General features: G+C 46.0%; 1 protein-coding gene across 1 annotated transcript in view; it reads right to left on the bottom strand.

Annotated features, from left to right (window-relative positions):
* PAPPA (pappalysin 1) overlaps positions 1 to 13,491 on the bottom strand; it is a 181,507-nt gene extending 168,016 nt beyond the window's left edge. Inside the window, exon 1 of the mRNA XM_082775516.1 lies at positions 12,716 to 13,491. Coding sequence (XP_082631642.1) covers positions 12,716 to 13,112 — 397 coding nt within the window. The 5' untranslated portion in view covers positions 13,113 to 13,491. The remainder of the gene's footprint in view (positions 1 to 12,715) is intronic.
* Positions 13,492 to 22,335: the final 8,844 nt, after the last annotated feature.

Here is a 22,335-nt window from a genome sequence, read left to right as displayed (position 1 = left end):
CTGGGACGTGTGTCCTCCGCGAGTGCAAGGGCTCCTGGCCCACCTTTGCTGCCAAATCCCAACCCTGCAGACACCAGGCCAGAGAAGAAACACAGATCCCCGTGCAGCTCATTTGGCCTCTGAGATGCAGCTGCTGTTGCTTCTCTCTCTGGCTTGTTCCATGGAGCCTGCAGGTGTTTGGATACGGCCATTTCCCAGTAAAACTGGTGGTATGCTGATGTTTAAAATAAAATAAAATAAACCCCTAGTATTATGGTGTATAGCTGAAGACCACCCCAGATTTAGCATTGCCTCTGGTGAGACACAGAATGTAAACAGTCTGTTTGATTAAACCATCCCGAGCAAGAGGACTTTGGGGAATTCCAATCTTTCCCAGCTCAAAGAAGAGCAGAAGATACGCTGGTACTCTGCTCTTCATTAATTCAGAGCTCTTCAAAGGGCAAGAACGAAGCACTCAACTTTCCTCCTAGGACAAACTGTTGATAGTTATCCTGGAATTCTTGGAGGAAGCTCACCAGTATAAATCAGGTCCATTTTCCCCCCTTCTCTTTTTAATCTGTTCACAGGCAAAGAGATTGTGCAACAACTGATAAACTCTGCCCATGCTGCGATGCAAAATGCTCGGTTCTGATTGTCTCCCCCCTGCATTAGGGTGGGAGGTGGAGAGACCACACTGGAACAGTCTTACAGATAAGGCTATTAATTACATGCCAGAAAATATTTGTACAATAAGAGAAACTGCTCTTCCAACAAAAAGCAACAGATAAGACTACTTGAAACCATCACATTTTAAGGTAAAGAGATTCTGCCAGCACTGGAGACCTTTTGTAATACATCTAAACTTTCGAGGCTCTTAGAACTAAAGGCAGGACCACAGCTTTCACGTCTAGAGTACCTGGGAAGGCTCGCGCATCCCCACTTGCCAAAGGCACTCACTCCTTTTAGAGGAGGAAGAGGGGGAGCCTGGGGCAGGAGCACTGCGCTGATAGCACACCTCTGGGTGAGCAAGGAACCACAACCCTACCAATGCAGCCTCCCCCACTCCCACAGCTTTTCTTTATCTCCTCATTTTCCCATGCATCTTGAATAGCCAGAGAGGCTTTTCAAAGGAGGATTCCAGTGTCTCCTGGAGGGAACCAACCCCCTAATTCCCTTACCTCCCATCTGAGACCACCAAGGTTCAATCCGAAAAGCACAAGCCAGGAGAAGTCACAAGAAAATGATCTTTTGCTTGGGTTCCCCCTGTGCTGGGGGGGAGTTAGGGGGCCTCTGGAGCAAGCGAAAGCATTTTGTGTTTTCCAGCTGACAGCACCATTACCATGCCTGTCTGTCCTTGCTGCAGAGCTCACGGTGAGTGCACAGCCCCGTGTTAGCTACTTCCTCGGCCCCTGCTCACCCCTACCTCCTTACACCGGTGGCCCAGTGAGAGAGATGTGTGACACCAGATATATCAGCCATGTGCTCAGACTACAGAGCAGGATAATTGTCCTTTGGGCTATTTTAGTCCTTTTACAGCCTTTGCACAACTCCCAAGCAACAAACAGTATTGCCAGGAGCCAGAATCTAGATTTCAGTGGGGAGAAAGGTAGAAGAGAAGAGAGAATTGGTGGATTTATCAACAAGGAATCCTACAAGTTCATTCAAGCTCTTCCCCCTGCTTGGGGTTCCCAAAAACTGCCCAGGCTGTTCATTATTCTGAAGCAGATTGACGTTAGAATTTGACTCCCTCTTTTTTTCCCATTTTCCACGACAGAGGGAAAAGAAGAGAAAGACACACAGTCAGACAGACGGGCTGACATCTCATCAAAGCAATTCCTACAAGCAGATGTAGAGTAGGAAACATCCAGCAACCCTGCTGGCTCCAACCCACAGCCTGGACCTGAGTGCCTGGTGGATTTTCATTAACTAACTTTTCTTCCTGTGAACTTCCTCTGAGGGTGTTTGTTTATAAACAGAGGAGGGGATATTATTGCTGGAGATGGGACAGTAATGGGAAGGGGTGAAGGAGTTTACAGCCACAAGACTAGAGAGCATGGTTTAGAAGTGTTTGTTGCTGGAAACACAAAGGGCTCACTGTAAAAGTGGTATATTGCCTAATGTTACAGCCTGGAGGGAATATGATAGGTATATGCAGAACATGCTCCAAAAAGTAAAAACAACCCCGCATTGTACAAAGACATCCCACTGCATCACCGCGACCGTTACACACCCAAACTAAACCATCCACGGCAGCGACGGTGGCTGGAGGCTGCTCTCCATGACATCCATTTCTGTCTCAGCTGGTTCCTTTTCCCCGTGGCACGCTCCCTGTCTCGGCCCCAGGTCCTACACATTCACCCGCCTGGAGCAGCCCCCTGACTTCCTCGCCAAAGGAGTAACTTTAGGTTTACACTGGTGCGCTCAACAGCACAATCTGGCTTGGACTCCTTACCCTTCCCTCTGCCAAGTACATGTTTCAAAACTGTGTGCGTAATGCATTTAGTTAACATTTGCTTTTTCTCCCAGTACTCCTTTTCTCCCTGAACATCTCCATTCATGAGCTACAGCACGGGAGGCTTCCAATTCTTGTCTAGCTCATGCCGAAAATGATTCCTATTAAATTATCACTGGTGAAAGGTGCTGTTTTGACCTCGGAGAGGCTGCTCTGTTTATCCACAAGACAGATGCAATGTAAGACAGTAGTAATGCAAGCTCCAGATCTCAACCTTAGCACCTCAGTCTTTACAAGTGCAGATGCTGCTGAATTCAGAACAAAACACCGTTCCTGTGGATCATACAATGCACAGCTTCCCTGCTGGAGCTTCCAGCAGGACTCCTGGTTGTCCAGCCATGCCTCCCCAAAACAGTTACTGGGCACTAAAGTACAAAGCCCCTTTCTGCGATCATTCATCTCATCCATATTTAACTTTGGGGAAAATCAGTTGGTTTTGCCCTTAATTAATACCTTTGGCAACATAGCACCAGGTTTTCAGCAGTTCTCAGGAAATGCTTAGCAGCTACAACTTACATGTTTTACAAGCAGTTTCAGCAAGCCATCATATTAATCAACGTGAAGATGTTATCAAAAATAGCACGGTATTCCAACTCAAACTGACGTACCCTGAGCTGAGGGGTTCTGGTGATACTTGCTCTCCTCTCCCACTTTTGGCTGCATACATGGCTCCCCTTGAGAAACGCAGTAACTCACACTGACTCGCATTGCCAGCAGGTCTGGATCAGAGAGCTTAATTCAAGACCATCTCATTTTCTGCCATGTCCAAAGAGCTTCTGTCACAAGTACCAGCTGGTCTCCCTTCCTCACCTGCTCTCATGTTGGCAGTGTTTTCAACGGTCTAAAGCCTGGTGAAGGACTTCATCATCACCACCACCATCAGCTCAGCACAGTAATAACCCACCGAGGAACCATCGAAAGCTACAAGGGCCTACATAAATTAAAGAGAGTCCACTTCACATGGAGGACAAACCAGGCTGAGGAATAACCAGCATCACCGCTAAAAATGGGCTTAACAAATAGCCAAGTCTGCTGGGATCCGTTTCTAGCTCCATCTCAGACACATCAGAGCATCCTGCTGTACCTCAGTTTCCCTGGTTTTAAGGGCAACGCTCTCTCACGCCTGAGAAATGTATCACCACCATCAGCAGGATGTTTTGAGGCAGTTACCAGGACTACAAAACTGCAATCGTACTGCAATGATAAAGGAAAACAACAGCGCTAGAATACATTAGGACAGGAGAAAAATAACCTACATTCAAAACTAAGCAACGCTGGTAACAGCAAAGGCCTGTCCTTTCCATTTCTTTCCCTCACTGTCTTAAATAAAACAAACAAAACAACGGTGATAAGATCTTTCCTCAATCCAGTGGATGATCTTTGCGAATACGCTTCCAACACTAACAGAAGAGAACAGGCATGGAAGGAGAGGCAGGAGGAGAGGAGCCTGCAGCTGATGCTCAGTGTCAGGAACAGGCCTGCTCTTCTTTCTCCCAGTTCCATGACGACAGAAGACTCCAGGGAATCAGATGAGGGCGGGGAAGATGGGTCAGAGGAGAGAAATCCATATGGGAAAGTGATTTAAAGCAAGTAAAGAGACAATAAATTACATAAGGAGATGGAGGAAAAACACAGCAGAGGGGATGAAGGAGAAGAGATAAAAGGGCCCTGAGTATCACTCAAAAGGAAGACTCAAGGAAAGCCTACCAGACCCCAGGAGTTAATCAGCAAAGAACAGAGTGGTTTTCTTCTCTAACACAGCAATTCTTTTGCTTTCTTGAGCTGGTATCATATCTCTCAGATGCTGCTTCACCAGGCCAATTCCAGATGCTTCTCAGTTTCACTTCACCCTCACTCCCTCTTTGTGAGAACAACTGCTCGCTCCTTGTTTGTGCACGGCTAGGATGGATATTAAACAGAACAATATCAATAATTCCCAGAAAATATGCATGAGCATATGCCTGACTCAGCACACAAACACACAGCTTGCTTACCCTCCGTTCCCACAGCATTTCCAACACCGGTTGGCTGCAGCCACCAACCTGGGAGCCACCCTTGGTCTGCAGGGAGGGGACAGCACCCTTGGATGGTGAAAGAAAAGGAGAACTACGGAGAACGTGGGGTTATCCACGGCATGCGTGTGCTAGGGAGGAAGAAAACTGCAATTGTGCAGAGCAGGAAAAAGGGAAAGACGGGGGAATCAAGGACACCAGATAGTAGAGAATAAGCCGAGACTATGATGGTGATAAGAGAGGGTGGAGGGATTGGACGGGAACGTTACACACTTACATCACCCAGCAAAACAGAAAACCGGACAGCGTGTTTTCAATAAGTGCTCGTTTTAACACTGAAAAAAAAAAAAAAAGGAGAAAGGTTGAAAGAGACAGAGGCCAAAGTGGGATTTGGAGTATAGCAAAAACAACTAAAATAAACATGTCCCCTTCCCCTGGCCAATTTCTCTGACGTTAAGGCTTTGCAATTTTTCTTCTCTTGTATCCAAAGCAAGAAAGGACAGCAAAATAAAGGATGTTAATGCAAGGACCACAGAAGGGTCTGGGACACAGAGGAGGGATGCAAAAGACACTCTGAAATCAGCGCCTATGCCAGAGTCAGCCAAGGTCAATGGCATTTTTCATGATCTTGAATAGGTTTACGATCAAATCCATGCATAAATCTAACAAGATGAACCCATCCCCATTCTCACCAAGGGATAATCAGAGTTGTGTCTATGTTTGTTCACATTTTTAACTACGACACATACTGAACCAACACTTGGTGCTGCCAACTTCATGGATATTGAATGTTCTTAACTAAGCAAATTGTTCAGATTGCTATGAACAAGGATAGGATGAAGAAAAAATCTGGGATAAGATGTTCACTTTTAGCCTCTTTTTAACTCCTTTTACTTGTTTTCCAGAGTTCTGCTCTGCTCGTGTTCAGAGTAAGAGCGCTTTGACTTTATGGATGGCTGTGGGGAGAGCAAACTTTATAAAAGGCACTAACATCAAATCAAAGCAGTTTACAAGAACTGCCACTTGTGTCAGAATATGTAGGGAAATAAACAAGCTGTTTTTCCTTGATCATTGGAGTTTAAATGCTCTATTGATCTGGGAAAAAAATCAAAGGTGCTTTGGAAATTGTGTGTGTATGTGCATGCATGCTCACACCAGAGAAAACGAAGAGAAGGTTAGGGACAAGCAGAAATTAGCAGAAGACCAAGCAAGCATTTCTTCTGCACAGAAAGCTCAATTAAAACTAAGAATCATGCCCAGGTGCCTACTATAAGGTAGAGAAATGCTCATAAAGCAACATAATGTCAGAAGAAAGGTGCACCTTCATTTTTAGAAGTCTCACTTTTGGACAAAATAAAAATTAAAAAAAGGACAGCACACTCCTTGTTCTGTGCCTAGAACACACGAACCAAATGCTCCGAACCAAGGACACAGAAGAGTCCAGGACACTTTCCATATATGAAATAGAAGAATTAATATATAATGAAAGATTAATATATAATACATAATGGTTAAATGAAGGAAAAGGTGACGTTAGACTAGCTGATACAGTTGGGAGAAAAGTGTAGAGGTTTTTGATCAAACAAGACTTTTCTGATCAACTTTCAAAATAATCTGGAAGAAGCAAAAATGCAATAATGTGAATGTGTTCATTCTTCCTACAATGGGATGGAGGAACACAGATGAATATCAGAGAAGGGTGGGAAATGTTTGATATAATATTTTTCTCAGGAAAATGGGAAATTAATCAAAACAGACTATCTGTGGGAAAGGATCAGTTTTGGCAAATATTCTAACTTAAAATTTCAATAGAAGTTTTGTAATTGTCAAAACACCTGATTCTTTTTTAACCTTCCGAAAATAAGAAAGCTGATATCTTTTACCAGAAAATGTTTTCCTTTCTCATAGTTAACACTTTTCTAAATCAATGCTTTGGATTTCTAGGTACTTAAGATGTTGTCAATCTGTCCTTCTCTCTTCCTGTCTTACATTATAGTGGTGACTTTGGGTCTTAGCTAAAGGTCTTTGGTTTATAGTAGAGTGCTGGGAAATTTTCTGTGGCCTGTGCTGTATCAGAACCTACAAAGTGGATATTCTGTGAATGTTTGGACTAATTATCTACTGTTATATCCCCGACACTGCAGGGGACTAAATTTGGCAACCCAGGTGGTCCCTTCTCTGCTTGTGCTCCTATAATTTCTTTCAGAGAAAAGAAAAGAGGAGCTGAAAAAACAACAGCTAAAATTGGAAGCAAAACTATTAGACAGGAACATTTCAGCTGACCCCAGCCACGGAAGGGTTTATTTTTGTTTTTTCAATGTGTCTTTTTGAAAAAAGCCACTATAATTTGGCTCTCGATTCTGGCTCAGGCCGGCCTGAGCAATGGAAATCCAAGGTGAAAGTGCTCAGTTAATCCCCTGGTCCTGAGAGCACCTAACACCCACTGGTCCTGCAGTATTTTTATGCTGACGCTGCTCAGGCTGGCATCCCTCTTGCGACAGACCTGAGGAGCTCGGCACCTCCATGCGGGCCGAGCCAGAGCGGGCTCCAGAAGACATTTCTCCACCAGGGCTCTCTGCTCCATGCTGCTGGCACGTCCCGACCACACAGAACTGGGGTCTGTCCCAGAGGCCAGGGAGGTGCCCACCAGCATTTTGGCTCTTCGCTGGTTGAGGCACCCAGCTGGGGATCGCCCTCAGCAGAGGCTAGTGAACACACAAGTCTCAAGGCCAGCAGATTCCTGCACCCGCTTTGGAAGCAGAGACCTGTCCCGATCTTCCTGAGAAAGGTGAGAGGCACCTACCTTTGTGAAAGGGTTTGGGGTAGGGGCCCCATGCAGCCCACATCATCCCTTCCAGCTACTCCAGCATTCAGTGAGACATCGGGGATTCGGGATTTAGCACATCCCTCACTATGCCTCACATGGCCAGGTTGGACGGTGGTCTCCTCCGCATCCCTTGGTGTGTCAGTGGCCTTGGGACCTCCTCAGCCACCTGCAGCGTTCCCCCAGCACCACATGAGGAGGTGACATGGGGACCTGGAGAGCAGCTTCAACCAGGTGATAACTTCAGAGTTATCTGCCCAGAGGTGATAACTTCTGGGCATCTGGGTCCATCTTTCTGCGATTCTTCAGTGTTTGAAGGCTCTCTGAGGGCTTCCTCTCACTCTCGCCGCCGAGGCCGTCCCACTGCTCTATGCTTCTCCAGACGTCTTCCCTAAATCCCTGCGGAGAGCCCCGCTCCCACAGTCCCTCCGAACACCGGCCCCTCAGCCGGCTTTCTGCCTCTTGCAAGCTCTTCTAACTGGAATAGGCTGGCTTGAAATAAATCAGGCCAAAATGAAGTTTGGGGAGTTGAGCTCAGCCTGGGACACAGCTCCATGCCTACAGGAGGCAGCCATACATCATTTAGGAATCTAAATTTACCATCCTTCACACATAAAGAGGCAAACTTCCCTCTTTTTTTTTTTCTTTTTTTTTTTTTCTTTCCTTTAATTACCATTTAATTGAATAGAGCAGTCCACAAGTAAGTGCTTTAAGAAAGTAAAACATGTTCGTCAGACTGTTCTGACTCTGGTGTGCAGCCGGTTGAATGCGACCAGTTGAAATTGGAAGTCTTACGGAAAGAAAAATCCTTTTTCCAGTTCCCGTTTCTGACTCTTGTCCCAGCTTCTGCAGGCTGGAGGAAATGAGCTGCTCAAACGCAAATATTTAGCAAATGACAAGCTACGCCGTATTTTTTCAGTGGCCTATTAGTCACGGCTTACCCGGATCTGTAGGCACGAAGTGGCTGATCGTCTGAACCCGGCTGCCGGGAAGCTGGAGGCACGGAGCTACCTATATCCCTGGGGGCTGGGGACTGGGGGCTTGTCACCCATCGCAGCGGCCGTGCAGATGTGTGAGACCCAGCCCTGAGGCCCAGCCGGCGTTGTGCTCCTGCCCCTGGCCCATGCTAATTAAACCACAATCCTTGCGTTTGGCTCATTCCGCAGTCCTTCATCTCAGTACTTCGTAACAGATCAAAACAAGCGAATCCACATGAGGCAACAGGCTGTTGTAGATGAGAACGTGCTGCATTTTCTGCCTATTATTCTGACGCCAGTGAAACTGTGTGTAAACTCTGTGTGAAGAGCCCCTCGAGCTCCCAGCGCACCTGCTACGGGCATCGGCCCTGGGGACAGGCCCCGGCTCCCTGCTTCCACCTGAGCTGTATTAATGCAACACCAGACTCCAAAACTCCAGAAGTGAACCAAATGAAACCAAAACCCAAACGTATATTCCTAAACCCTGTGGAGGGAATGGACTTATGCAGTGTCAATTACATATCTGTATAATTGCCCAATTATTGGCCCCCGACACAGATGTTTCTCAGTCTCTCACACGCAAGAGCTGCGGCTTTAAGTGAGCTCCACTGTGCTGATTTTGGCGTTTCTTTCCCTTTGGATTCTGCTGCAGTTTTATGTTCACCAAGGACTGAAGTTGGGAAAACATAGGCACTCCCTTACATACGAAGCTTTATTAAGTTGGGATCATGCTCTCTGTTGGCAGGCAGAGGAATAGAGAGACAGAGGAGAATGAAACTGGGAAGGGAAAAAAACAAAACAAAACAAAACAAAACAAAACACAAATAACTTTCACTCTTCAGAGCAGGCACGCCTTCTTACTCCAGCTCCCGCTGCCGATCATTCATCCCGCTCCTCTCAGCTCCCAGCCAGTAAAGAGTCAACATCTCCTTCCTATGAAAACATGAGCTCTCCTGCTCCTGAGCCATACACCAGAAAACACACTGACAGGGACTCTGGAGGATCCTGTTTCTCAGGATGGGGTCGCATTTCCACGGTAGAACTGAAATATCTTTGATTACAACAGAAGCAAGGTCAACGGTGCTTTGAAGCGTCTTATTTTTGCATGGCACGCGTATTATCTAACTTGATTACAGTCCGGACCTTAACTCCTTCGTTCACAACTAGGGATGCATGCAAAGGCTCGTTGGGGGAAAGCGCGCAACCTCGCATGATTAATACCATGTGCACACGCGTGTATTTATAAGAGGGATGTACTGTGCTGTGTGGTAGGTACGCACATCCAAGGAGCGTTTGTCCAAGAACTATGTGGCCCGGGGAGGGACCCAAGTACGCACGAGCTGAGAGCTGCCGCCGCTGGAGCCGCACCGCAGGAGCCGCACAAACGAAGCCCAGCCCAGCTCCGAAAACGCTGCTGAGCTTTTGCGTAACACAGATCAATGGGTCAGACTTCTAGTTTCCCAACAGCTTTCCCTGACAAATGCCAGAACAGATATCAGTGAAGTCAAACAGGGCAGCAATAACATCACTGCCAACCAGCGTGAAAATTGGCAGAGCCTGGCACCAAGGACTGCCTATCATCAGAGACAGGGCATGGCCCGGCGCAATGACGAACCCACTTAACAGCACTGTAAAATTAGCCATTTATGAAAACAAATTGAATACTGCAGCAGAGGGTGACGTAAGGAGAGTTGGCTCCAGACAGAAACAGAAACTCCTGTAGCCTGGATTAGCAGAAGAGCTCCTTTCTATCAGGGCTCAGGCGCAGGAGCTGATAACAACTCGGGTTGTACATGAGATTTTTAACAGACGGGCAGGCTTCCCCCACAGGCACGCGTGGGGCTCCTACACAACTCGCAGTGACTACTTGCACGCCAGGCAGGAACGAAGAGCAGCAGGCAGCAGAGGCAGAGGGTGGGGGGCAGAAGGCAGACGAGGGTACAAGAAGGGCTCTGGCAATGAGGTGTCCTCCAGTCGGTCCTGCCGTCCCTGCCAGATCTGCAGTCCCACCACTTCCCACTTTGCAGAAGTTGGGGAGAAACTCGCTCTTGGCAGCGTCTGCAGACTGACCTGCTCCCTGCCCGCCCCCAGCACCCAGAAGGGCTCTGGGTGTCGGCAGGGTCCTACAGATGCGGCATCAACAGCAGAACAGGGCTCCTGCGTCTGTCACATCCCAAAACAGTGAAAATGAGAAAGCCAAGCGTTTTGGCAGCCAGAACCCTTGATTTCCTCATTGAGGGAAGCGTAATCTCTCCCTAAGCTTGCTGCAGGTCTGGGAGGCTGTGGTGTGCGGAGGATACTCCGAGTGAGTTCCTCTTGGACCTCTTCCAGGTGTTTACACACAGAGCCAAACCTGGCTCCTCTTCAAGAGTGTGTGCGAGGGGGGAGGGGGAGTTTAAAAATAAAATAAAAATCACAAAGTCCTCCCGAGCTGAGCTGCAAGCTCAACAGTGCTAAACTGGGGCATTTATTTTCATTTTTCACACTGGAATGTTATTTCCAAGCATAAAATGGGTCAAGTGTTTTACACAGGCAACAAACCAACCTCCCCCATCCAATTAAAGTATTTTACTACAAATGATCTTTGTGTGTGTTTGTCCAGGTCCCCTATTGTATGAATTACAGATACTTGCACATAAGACAGACACGGGGTCCCAGGTGCTGGATTAAACACAAACAAACACACGGAGCGCATTGTGCCACTGGCGAGATCTGTGCAAACCCCAGTGCTGCCCGCCCTAAGTTGAAAGGGAAGCACTTTGAGCCCTGGGGTTTAAGTTAAGATTGGGAAACAGAAGAGTGGAGCATGAGAAAGCCAGGGGAAATAATGCAAGTAATAAACTATTTCTCCTATGAAATTGCTCGCCTGTCTGTCCTACTACAAGCAAAGGGGAGCAGCCCTTGCCCGGCACCTCCTGCCCACACACTGCGTCCCCCTCCCCACCAGCGAGCCGAGCAGCTGGGACTGGGGAAAGTTAAGGAGCCGCGCTGCCGAGTTCATCTCCCTTTCTGTTTTCCCCAGGACAAAGCAACTTTGCCGAGAGGCGACAGTGGCGTGGGTCGGGGACGGGGCAGAGGAGACGGAGGAGATGGCAGGGGGCCGGTGGCAGGGCAGCGAGCGGGGCTGGTGGCCACGGTACCCGCGGCACAAGCATCCGCCGCCTTCTCGTAGGAAGTGACTCCGGTTAAAGGGAAAGGGGAAATCCTCCCTGTCTCTTTAAGGCATCCTAGGACATGGAAACTTCGTACTTTCAGGGAATCTCCTTGCCAAAAGAACTGTAAAACATGTCTTCCTCCCCCCCACCCCACCCCTGCCCGCTCCTCTTTCTGACTTGTTTTCCTTTTTTTTTTTTTTTTTTTTTTTTTTAAGGGCATTTCCATTTTCTATGACTTCCTTCAGAGCAAAGATGGATGTGGCGACATTTATAAGGGTTTGTAACCCTCCGAAAAGTATCCGATTTCACGACAACTTCGCTGCACTTTATCACTAAAGCGGGGAGAGGGAGGGAGGCGGCGGGAGGGAGGGGGAGAGGGAGCGACCGCACGGGAAAAGGACCCAAATTCATGATGGGCTCATAAAATTTAAATAAGAAAAGTGCAATATCCCTCATTATTGTTCAGCTCAGACAGCTTAGACTGGTAGCTGCTTTTAGTACTAAATGGTTTTATAGGGCTATTTGACCTTACAATCATTTGTGTTACACTTGCCGTTTCTAAGGGGAGACAAAAATACTCGACATCCTCTAGCTGCAGCGCTAGTCCCAGCCCTAGCTGAGTGTCGAGGGGTTGGGAACTTTATAAACTCATTTGATTCATTTGAGGTTTCACAATAGCCAAAAGTTCCTTTATAGCTTTTTGGAAACCACATGCTAACATAGCATCTAAAAAGGTAACAGTGAAAGTACACTAAAGAGCTAATAAAACTAAGGAAATCGTAGAGGGACCTTCCACATACATTTCTTTGCAGCCACACACCAGACATACATTTCTTTTCATACATGCATACAAGCTACTTTTAAAAGCTCTACTTACAGTTTTCTGACCTGCAAATGAGTTAAAAACCCACCGTAAGAGCTCTCTCCCCTGTCTGCATCTCAATCCAGACAGACAGAAATACAGAAACTACCCAGGATACTGCCATTTCCCTATGCAAAAGTTTACATAACTTTTTCTGCGAGCATATACTTTCAGCCAGTTTGCCGAGCTCCACTATTCCCCCGAATATATATATAATAAACACAGCCGTGCATGTTTACACATGCACTCCCGTACGCACGTATGTTGCAAGGCACACGCACATTTAAATGCACACACACACACACTACACACACGCACGCCTACAGCTGGCTGCTCTGCCGGCTCCCGGAACGTAAAAGGGATGCTGCAGCCCCAGGCACGACGAACTACCTACCTGCAATGACAGCCGGAGATCTCTGTCCTCCTTCAGCTTTCAGCCACACTTGCAAAGTGAAGGCATCTCGGGGCAGCTCAATATCTGCCTTCAGCCGCAGCTGATCACCTTGTCCACTGAAATAGAGCGCCCTGCTCGGGGTAAGGGACTCCTCTTCGTCCTTTACCTCCCGCTGTTGCCTCCTGCGGGGGACATGCCCAGGCTCCAGCCCAGCAGTGGAGCGCCTTCCTCGGGCTAACCTGGTGGCACAGGTGCCCGGGGCAGTGTAGAGGAGCTGGCGGCTGTGCCTGGTGTCCCTTCTTGCCCTGCGGGAGCGCTCGTCCATCCCACATTCGGGTCCACTGGCTAGGGCTGTACAGAGAAGCGCAAGAGGCAGCAGCAAACTCCAGAGCTGCATTTCCAATCTTCCCCCCCCTTCTCCCCTGCAAATCCTCCCGATCTGCCAGCTTTGGGCTCCTCCTTGCCTTGACTTTCTTCTCTTGTTCACCCTTCTTGGTATTTGCTCTTTTTATAACCCTTCTCAGTTGCTTTTTCTTTTCTTTTTTTCTTTTTCTTTCTTTCTTTTTCCTGCTTATAGATTTTTTTTTTCCTTAAAACAAATAAAAATAAAATAAATCAAAACTCCTTCTTGGTTGAAATGTATTTCTCTGTTCTTCCTCCTCTATCTGTCTTCTTCTCCTCTATTCCTCCACAGCTGGAATTCCTCTCTCTCTTCTTTTCTCTGCTGGATTTTCTTCCCTTTATTTTTTTTCTTCTTAAAAAAAACACACACACACACTCACACACACACAAAACAAAACAAAAAAAAAAAACAAAACAACCCCCCCAGCTTTCTCCAAGACTCAGACCCACTGATTTCCCTCCCCCCAAAAGATGCTCTAATCTATTTATTTTTTTGGCCTCCTTTATAACATAAGCCACAACCCCCTCCTTCCCCCCAACCTCCCCCCCTCCCTTCTTCTCCACAAAATGAAAGAAAAGAGAAAAAGCCCCTCAGAAGATGAGTAAACAAGAATATGCTAATCTACTCTAGGGTGCTCCACCTTCCCAATTGAATGATTCCCATTAAAACTGCAGGGATCATGACTAATCAATCAGCTTGAAGGAGCAGATAGCTCCAGAGGTTCAAACACTTTTGCTGTTTTCTTTTTTCCCCCTTCTTCTCTCCTCTTCCTCTTTCCCCCTATCACTTTCCCCTCTCTTATTTATTTTTTTTAAAGAAGACAATCAAGATGAATGGATCAATGTGATAAAAATCCTGCACCCCCCTTTTTGCAGTCTCCCCAGCTTTCTTTCTCAGTCCAGTCCAAAACACACATTCCTATTTTTTTTTCTTGGCAAAAGAGAAAGCTATTTCTCCTCTCAGACTCCCCGTTGCACTTTGCTGGTAAACCTTATGCTCCTCTGCAGCACATAAAGAGTCTTGAAACTTGAGTCTCAGATATTTTTTTAATTGCTTTCTTTCTTTCTTTTTCACTCTCTCTCTTTTCCTAATTCTTTCTTTTCCTCTTATTATTTTCTTAAAGTTATGCAATCAGCCAGGCTCCCCCTTTTGTGGTCCCCCTCAGTGCAGTTGTGTGCAGCTAATCCAAATGTTGCATCAAAAGGTCCCCATCGAATCATCAGGAGCTAAAAGGAGAGAAGCTTTTTGAAGAGCATTTGCCTTCCAGAAGCTGTAGCAACAGAGCAGGACTTGGCTTTTGAGTGCTCCCAAAGACTCCTGTTTTTTTTGAAATAATAATAATAATAAAAAAAATATTAATTTTATTGGTGGATTGAGTCAAAAAATCCTCTCTCAATATTGCTAATTTTTTCAGTCTAAAGAATTCAGCTCCCCTGGTTTCCTTGGCTTAGTTGTAGCCACAGGTAAGATTCTGGCTGCTTGCTGGTTTGTAGATCTCTGTTTCTGAGCTGGGACGTTTCTTTTTTTTCCTCCTTTTTTTTTTTTTTTAATATTTTTTTTTCACTCTTGAAAGATCTCAAAAGCTCCCCCTGATGGCAACAAAAAGGATTTTTCTAAGTACTTAATAAGTGGAAATGACTTAGCAGTAGCACAGCCTGAATCTACTGGCCACAATTCCATTCAGAAGAAGTGCAGCAGAACCGAGGGAAGTTGCAGTCTCAAACCCAGGAATTCACATTGCCCTCTTCCTCCACCTCAAACGTGACGACGGCCACACCACCTTACCTTCCTGCAGGCTTCGAACAGAACTCGCTCAGGAGTTTTCCTGGGACTGTAACCTTACTGCTTTTGCAGATTACCCTGTTAGGATGAGCTTGTTATAGCTACTTATACTTCAAATATATGTGATAAAATTAATGAAAGCAAATAGTGAAATGAGAAAGAATTGTTGCATACTCGCAAGGCTTCTGGGAGAGGGCTTTTCAGCTCCTTACTAATTTGCAAACACTCAGGAATGTACAATTGGCATCTGATTTTCAGAGATGTTGCACATATCCACAGAGCCCCACAGAAGTCAACAAGAAGTGCAGCGGATCGGCCCCACAGACCTTCCCTCCACAACAGCTCGATTTGCAATAAAGATACACAACACTGGCAACATCTACAAAGTTTGGAATACAAGACCTCAAAGCAATTAAGCCTCTCAACAATCAAGAGGAAATTGTTAGGTAGCAAACAAACTACACCACGGCATAAACTCCCATAAACGTCCTGAAGATCTCAGAGGGATGCAAAAAAGCCACTTATGCATGCATGCCTGCTCAGCAGAAACAGCTTAAGATCAGAGTCTGTGTATCCCACTTTGCTATTATAATTTAACATGTAGAGGATACTGCAAATCAAATGAAAAATCACAAAGTCGAAGTGAATGGGCTCAGCTTCAAATAAGAACTAAACCAGGAAGAGTCTTGATGCCCAGGACACTGCTTGCTCCAGCTGAAAACTCCCCCGACATCGATGGGAACTCTGCCCATGCCTGGAAGAGCAGGCTCTCTAACTTAAATAACACAGCTTCCAGTTTTTTCCAGTGGAAAAAGTTAATTCTGCAAAATCCAAATTTTCTTAGGGGCATTACGATTTGGCTGCAATCATCAAAGAAAACAATTGAAACATTTCAATTCGATGGCACTGCAGCATTTCGTTTTGAACATATTTGACCTTATACTCTTAAAATAGTGATGGCAAAAGCAAGTGCTTCACTGTTACCAAAACACAACACGTCAATGCCATGGGTTATAATTCCATTAACAAACTCAAGAGTATTCCAGCTACAGAGGAAATGACCAAATCTTGACTTTCAGTATTTACGGTAGACAGAAGAAAGTATGAAAAGATGAGGTTTACCTCTCGAGCACAAATTACATGTTCAATCAGTTTTACTTCCAAGACATTGCAAAAGCATGAAGGAAATGTGGTGCCTAAACGCTTGAGTCCGGAACGATAAAGAACAGAGAGTGGAAGAGTGATGTGATTTTCGGAATAGGGAGTAAATCTGGGATTCCTTAAGTCCATGGGTCAGATCTAACTTCCCTGACAACAGATGAAATTCTACCCTGCACAGATGGACATTTATTTTCTGCTTAAGCCAGTACTTAAGTGATGTACGGGCCTTCTGGCAGGGGGGTTTCTACCCAAGGAGAATAATCCTCCTGTTGAACTCGAGTGGAGTATTCTCCTAAGTAAAGGGAGCAGGATATTGTCCTGCATCTAGAGATATTTTCACTAGAACAAGAAAAAAAGCACCAAACCCTAGATACATGTATAGAGACAAGAATTAAAATAGATATTTATGATATTATGCCAAAAAAATAGCATTGAGCTACATGCTGCATGCAGTCATTATAAGTAGAAATACTCAGCAGGAATCTTAGCTGAAGCTGCCAATAACTCCCAGGTTCAAGACTAGAGCTGAGTGAATAAATCATAACAAATAATGGTTTTGTCAAATTTTGACTTTTTTTTTCCTCCTATTTGCAAGCAGCCTGCAAAACCTCTCAAATATGTTTGAAATTATATGCCCATTTCTCCCTCATATTTAGTCTTTCTCCAAGGCCAATTAGCACACGATTTGCTGTAATGTACACATTTTCACATTTGTTCTGCGGTAATTAGGCGAGGAAGTCACACAGCATTATTTTTGGCTCCCTGGGGGTCACGTTTAATCACTCATGATATAGTAAAATTACTAATTCTACATACGATGGGAGATTCCACAGTTTGCAATCCTTTTCTTAAGAAACGGTGTTGGATCTTCAAATTACTCACGCAAAGGTCAATTAAAAACAACGTTTCTTGAAAGGCAAGCTGAACAGTCTGCCAGTTACGGCTGAATTGAGGCCCTACTATTTTGAGCAAGTATTTGTACATAGTTCTCCTCGCTGTGCACAACTCCATCAATCACAGCAGAGGTTTATATGGTTTTTACCCCTCACCGATATCCCAATCAAGTCTCTCCGAACTTGGCCTGGGTTGACGATGGCTGAAACGCAATCCAACAGCGGCTCTGTTCAGAATCAGACAGGGCCCAGACACCAGATTTTAATGCAACGTGTTGGATTCAGGGAATATTTTATGCAATCAACAATGGTATGATAGGAATCACGCTGCCTCCACAGAATAGCGAGGAATGAAACCCAAAGAGCCGAGAACGGCTTCAAAGCAACAGGGATTTGGGCATTCCAGGTTGTGGATCCCGTAAAACTCAACACCTCACTGGAGACAGAGCCACAATCTCGGTGTCCAAAGGGTGAGACAGGAACTACGTGGAACGTGGCCACAGCCCCTCGTGAGCCCAGGAAAAGGCAGGAACATAAGTAACTGAAGAAACAACAATAAAAAAATGCCAAATATGTTCAATCCTGGAAAAGATTTAACAGAAGACCTAATTTGGACTCGGTGTAAATTTGCCAATTTTTTTTTTTTTTTGTAAATGTTTTCTCTATCAGTTCTTCCTCCTCATATTTTCAAAAGGACAAACAATTAAAAGCCTGTGCTCTGCCTTTATCCTTGCACTCCGTGCTAATGAAAATCCTGAGTTTTTGGGTGCTTTGCTAACTATCGCCTGCATGTTCATAATGCCACATAACTATGCTAACTTGAGCAGGAATCAAAACACCAGTACTACATTTCCTTTATTAGTGGGTAAGAGACTCTCCTGCTGCTGCTCTCCCAGTTGTCCCATGTGTGAAACACACACTCTGGTACTTTACGTCAATGAAACAGCCTCATGTCAATTTGAAATATACCATTTAATCCAGAAAAGTTTACCGAACAATTAAGAACTGCAATAAATGACAATCAAGACTAAACACATAATTGATGGTTTTATGAAGGTATCAGTAATTTTATAAAGTAATTTGCAGTCAGTGGCTATAAATTTCTATTTAAACCTGGCATACCACTCTTTTTTGCCCTGCAGAGAGCTGTATTACCTAACAATAGTGATGCCTGTTCGCCTGGAATTCAGTTACTTTATCCTTCAAATTTCCCACATGAAATATCGTATTTCCAGAAAACTTACATATTCTTTGTATTTTTTTTTTTCACCACATTCTTGAAATACATTCTCGGGGGTTGGGCTCTAATCTCTACCGTACAACATTGTGGTGAGAGCAAAAAGAGATGTTGCTCACTGTGGAGGACGTAAACAAAAGGGCAAAACCTTCCTCCTCAATTAAACCACGCAAATATTGATTATTGCTGTGGTCCCACCTGAATTTGGACTGTGTACTTCATTTCTGGGCGTTGGGGACTGGCTGTGCGGATTAAACCCTCGCTCAGGTGTGAAGAGGGAACCACCAGCACCTGGGCTTGCTTGTCCACACCACAGCCCCACGGCCCCACACACACTTTGGGGACACACCGAGCCTCCAAGAGCAGCCCCAGAAGGTCCCTGTGTGGTGACTCCAGGATCAGGCCCCTCACCTCCCACCCTACAGGGCCACATCCAGACAGGGAGAGGGAGGCCGCTTCCTAACCCAGCAGACTGATGGGGGCAGCAAAATCACAGCCTAAAGGAAGAGATGCTGAGTGGAGGAAGGACCTCCTGGGCCTCAGGAGTGCCCACAGGCCCGTGCCCACCCCTGGGGCTCCCCCGCGCACCCTTGGTGGGGCCGAGCTCCCCGCACCCTCCTGGCATCGCCCTTGGATCCGAAGCCCTCCTCCTCTCGCAGGGGTTTAGAAACCCAAGGAGGACACAAATGCTCTTTGCCTCACCTTCCCCTCCGGTTTCGGGAGGCTGACAGACAGAATGCCTCTGTTAAAGTCTGTTTGCCCACGGATTTAAGATTCTCAGCTGAAATCGCGGTGTTGAAGCCCAGAACTGCAGAACACTCTTTTTATCGCTTCTCTACTTTTTCCCCAACGAGAAATTTCTGAGGGGCCACGAAGAGGGAATATTTCATGCTGCCCTTGAAAAAACAGGTAAAACCCAGGACAGTACCTAAGCTTTTCCAGGTTTTCCAGAATGAGATGTGAGTTTCCAAACCGTCTCGCTCAAAAGCTATGGATCCTCCACTGCTTCTGGAGCTGGCTCAAATGCTGCTGAAATTCTGGTAAATACCTATTCTGCATGAAATCCTGCTCACATTAGCATTTTAATACATGAGTTTCTATGAGCTACTTGGGGAACCTGGCTGGGAAGGAAAGGGGAACAAGACAAGCAGCTGACTGCCCATGAGGGGAAAAATTCCCCACAATTCGCACTTCCCAGTAATTTGCAAATACTGGTAGCTGGTTTTTGAGACCAGCCAGAGAACTGCACAGCACCACCGTTTTATTCACCCTTGAACATTTTCAGCTTGCTCAGGAGAAGAGATCATTTCACTAAACCAAAGACCTAACAGACAGCGCTGCACAGCCAAAATACTGTAAGAGGGGAAGATGGGGGCTGGCTTCTTACAGCAGGGTCCCCTGCTTTTGTAAGCGTGTGGGGCATTAGCAGAAATGTCCCACCAAACCGGCACATGCCCGCAACACAAAGCACACTGCTGCAGTTGCTGCTCATTAGTCACCTCCCCATTGGCAAGTCTCAGCCAAGAGGTCAAGGACTGGGCGAGCTGTGGAGCCTAAACTATCCTCTTAGACCTACTGATGTTTTCCCCACAAGATAAATAATGTGCATGGGTGCAGCAAGGGACGGGGGGAGGCCGCTTTGGGAAGGCAAACGGGGCCTCTGCTAGCTGGGTACCTGTTCAGAAGATACATGGAGGTCATCAGTCTTCCAGCGCTCTGCTTTGACATCTTCCTCTAGCCATACATCACTTTTAAAGCATTAAAGAGAGAGAGAGGTCACTTCCAGGTGTCCTGGGGAAGCGGAGGGTGGCTCTCCAGCACCTCGTGCCGGGTGGGCAGGGGCACCGGTGGCTGGGTGGGCCCAGGGGTGCAGACAGGGACTCTGCCCGCGGCCCCCTCAGCTCCCCCAACGTGCAGTCAGCACATTGTGGTGCTTTATAGAGGAGCCTGAACTGCTGTGACAGCCAGAAGGGAAGCGTGGTGCTGGCACACAAGTACACGTCCTGAGAAACAAGGAGCAGGACTCAGACAGATGGGAATACATGGCCCAGGAATAGTCTAGAAAATCCAAACACATCAAGCCATGTTTTGGTATTCACAGGCATCGTCTACGGGAAAGTTTAACATATCTAAATGTTTTTCCTAAACTAAATTTCTGCTCCAATGCCAGTACTAACAGGATTAACAAGAGAAACCTGTCGTGTCTCGCTATTGAAAAAGATAATCAAGCAAGTGATAAACAAATTGATCAGGAGAAAGACACCGTGTGCCATTCTACAACAAGACAGCCAAAAGACAGAATTCAGAGGAAAAACTTCTCTCTGCAGTTGAGAGCAATTCACAGCAAAATGGGATTTCCCCTCCCTGCTTTCATTTGAATGGCATTTGAAAAACACAGCTGCGAAGTGCCATGCACATAAGGTACGAAGCCAAGCGGGGAGCCCTCCCATCCAGGCGCTCGCAGCCTTCAGCCTTGTCTTCACAGCACACAGAGCCCAAAGTCAAGCTTTCAACTCAAATGCTCCCAAACCTCCACAGGCATCCATCCTGTCCCACCTTGGGCTTTTAAGGTGACCTGTAAATTGGCGCTGAGAGGCAAGCTTCTGCCCCAAACTGACCCAGGAGGCTACAGCAACACACACATGATGTGTGCGGTGTCCAAGCCCACCTCTGCCAGCATTACACCCAAGCCCTGAGCACAGAGCAAGGCGACCACCGACCTGCCTGGGAGATATAACCAGTCCTTTCTAAACACGCTTAGCTCCAGACTTTGCAATGCCGCACCACTTTGTCACACCCCTGCACCTGAATCAAGCCCTCGGGAGTCCTTCTGCAGCTTCCTCACCATGCATCCGGCTGCCTCATCTTCCTGCACGCCCCCCCAGAGTGCTCTGCCACCAGAATCCACAAATATTAATCGATCTGTCAAAAGAAAGTTCAGGCAAGGATGTATTAAATCAAAACATTCCAGTCATACCTCCCAGGCTTCTCAGTACAACCGAGATTCCTCAAATACGGTTAAAAAAAAAAAAAAAAAAAAAAAGACAAAACAAAACCAAGAAGGAAAGAGCAGAAAGGGTGGAAATAGAAACCAGACAGATGAAAAGCAGAAGGAAAAAGAAAACCAACAACAAAACACAAATAAGTTGGAGGACAGCCCTCACTAAAAGCTGCAGTATTTTTTTGTTGTTGTTAAAAATTTGGCATAGGTGGCTTTCTGTGATATGTCACTGCATGACATAAATACTATATAGCGAGCATTATAGGAAACGATTGCCATATGTGAGGGTGGTGGCAGCCTGTGCTTTCCCCGCCACCCCCTATTGCTTTTGTCTGCACTAAAACTGCATTTAAACTAGTGAAATCCATCTCTATCTGTCTTAATGTATAAATACATTTTCGGCCAAGACCCACCACTGGCTACAGTTGTATGGCAACTCTCAATCGACATGTCTAAGCAAGGTTTTGACTTCATCGTGAGTTCATTGTTAATGCATTTAACAGGATTTTCAAAAATTCCCTTTGCTCTTTGAGGTGATACCCGGTTCTCCAGTGATAGGTAGCAGACCCCGCTGCTGCAGTGCTGCTTGCTAGTGAGTGTCAAACCCTGTTTGCCCACTAGCACAGAAAACAGAAAACATTGTATGGACAGCTATAAAAGCTGCAGAGAAGTGGATCTGAGGAAAGCATAACCTGGTTTGTACTGGAGGGTATTTCATGTATCCTCCTCTTAGGACTGCTTGCTGTTGCGTGAGGACATCGGCATACAGAACGGGCACACTATAGGGACCGGGCTCTTGTGACCCACAGCAGTGGCAGCTCAGATACTCTGCCTAGGCAGGTAGCTCAACCTACGAGTATGTGAATGACCTGGTTAAGAATCTCAAGAAAATAGAAAATTCCTCAGGAGGCAAAAACTAGAATTGAAATATCAAAATTTATCCTGTAGCGAAAAATAGCCTCCTTTCATTCCTTTGCTACCAGTGCTTTAAAAAAGAACGAGGAAAAAGAAAAGTGTATCAAATGGAAACCCAAATAATACATGAAAACATTCTCCAAAACTAAATAGGCATAGAATCACAAAGCCCTGTATAAATTCAATAATATTCATAGAAAACATTTAAACCTACAGACTTAAACTTAA

Source organism: Aythya marila (assembly GCF_965140915.1).
Source record: "Aythya marila genome assembly, chromosome: 19".
NCBI classification, from domain to species: domain Eukaryota; kingdom Metazoa; phylum Chordata; class Aves; order Anseriformes; family Anatidae; genus Aythya; species Aythya marila.
The sequence above is the reverse complement of the archived record's forward strand: the minus strand, read 5'-3'. Positions and strand labels throughout refer to the sequence as shown.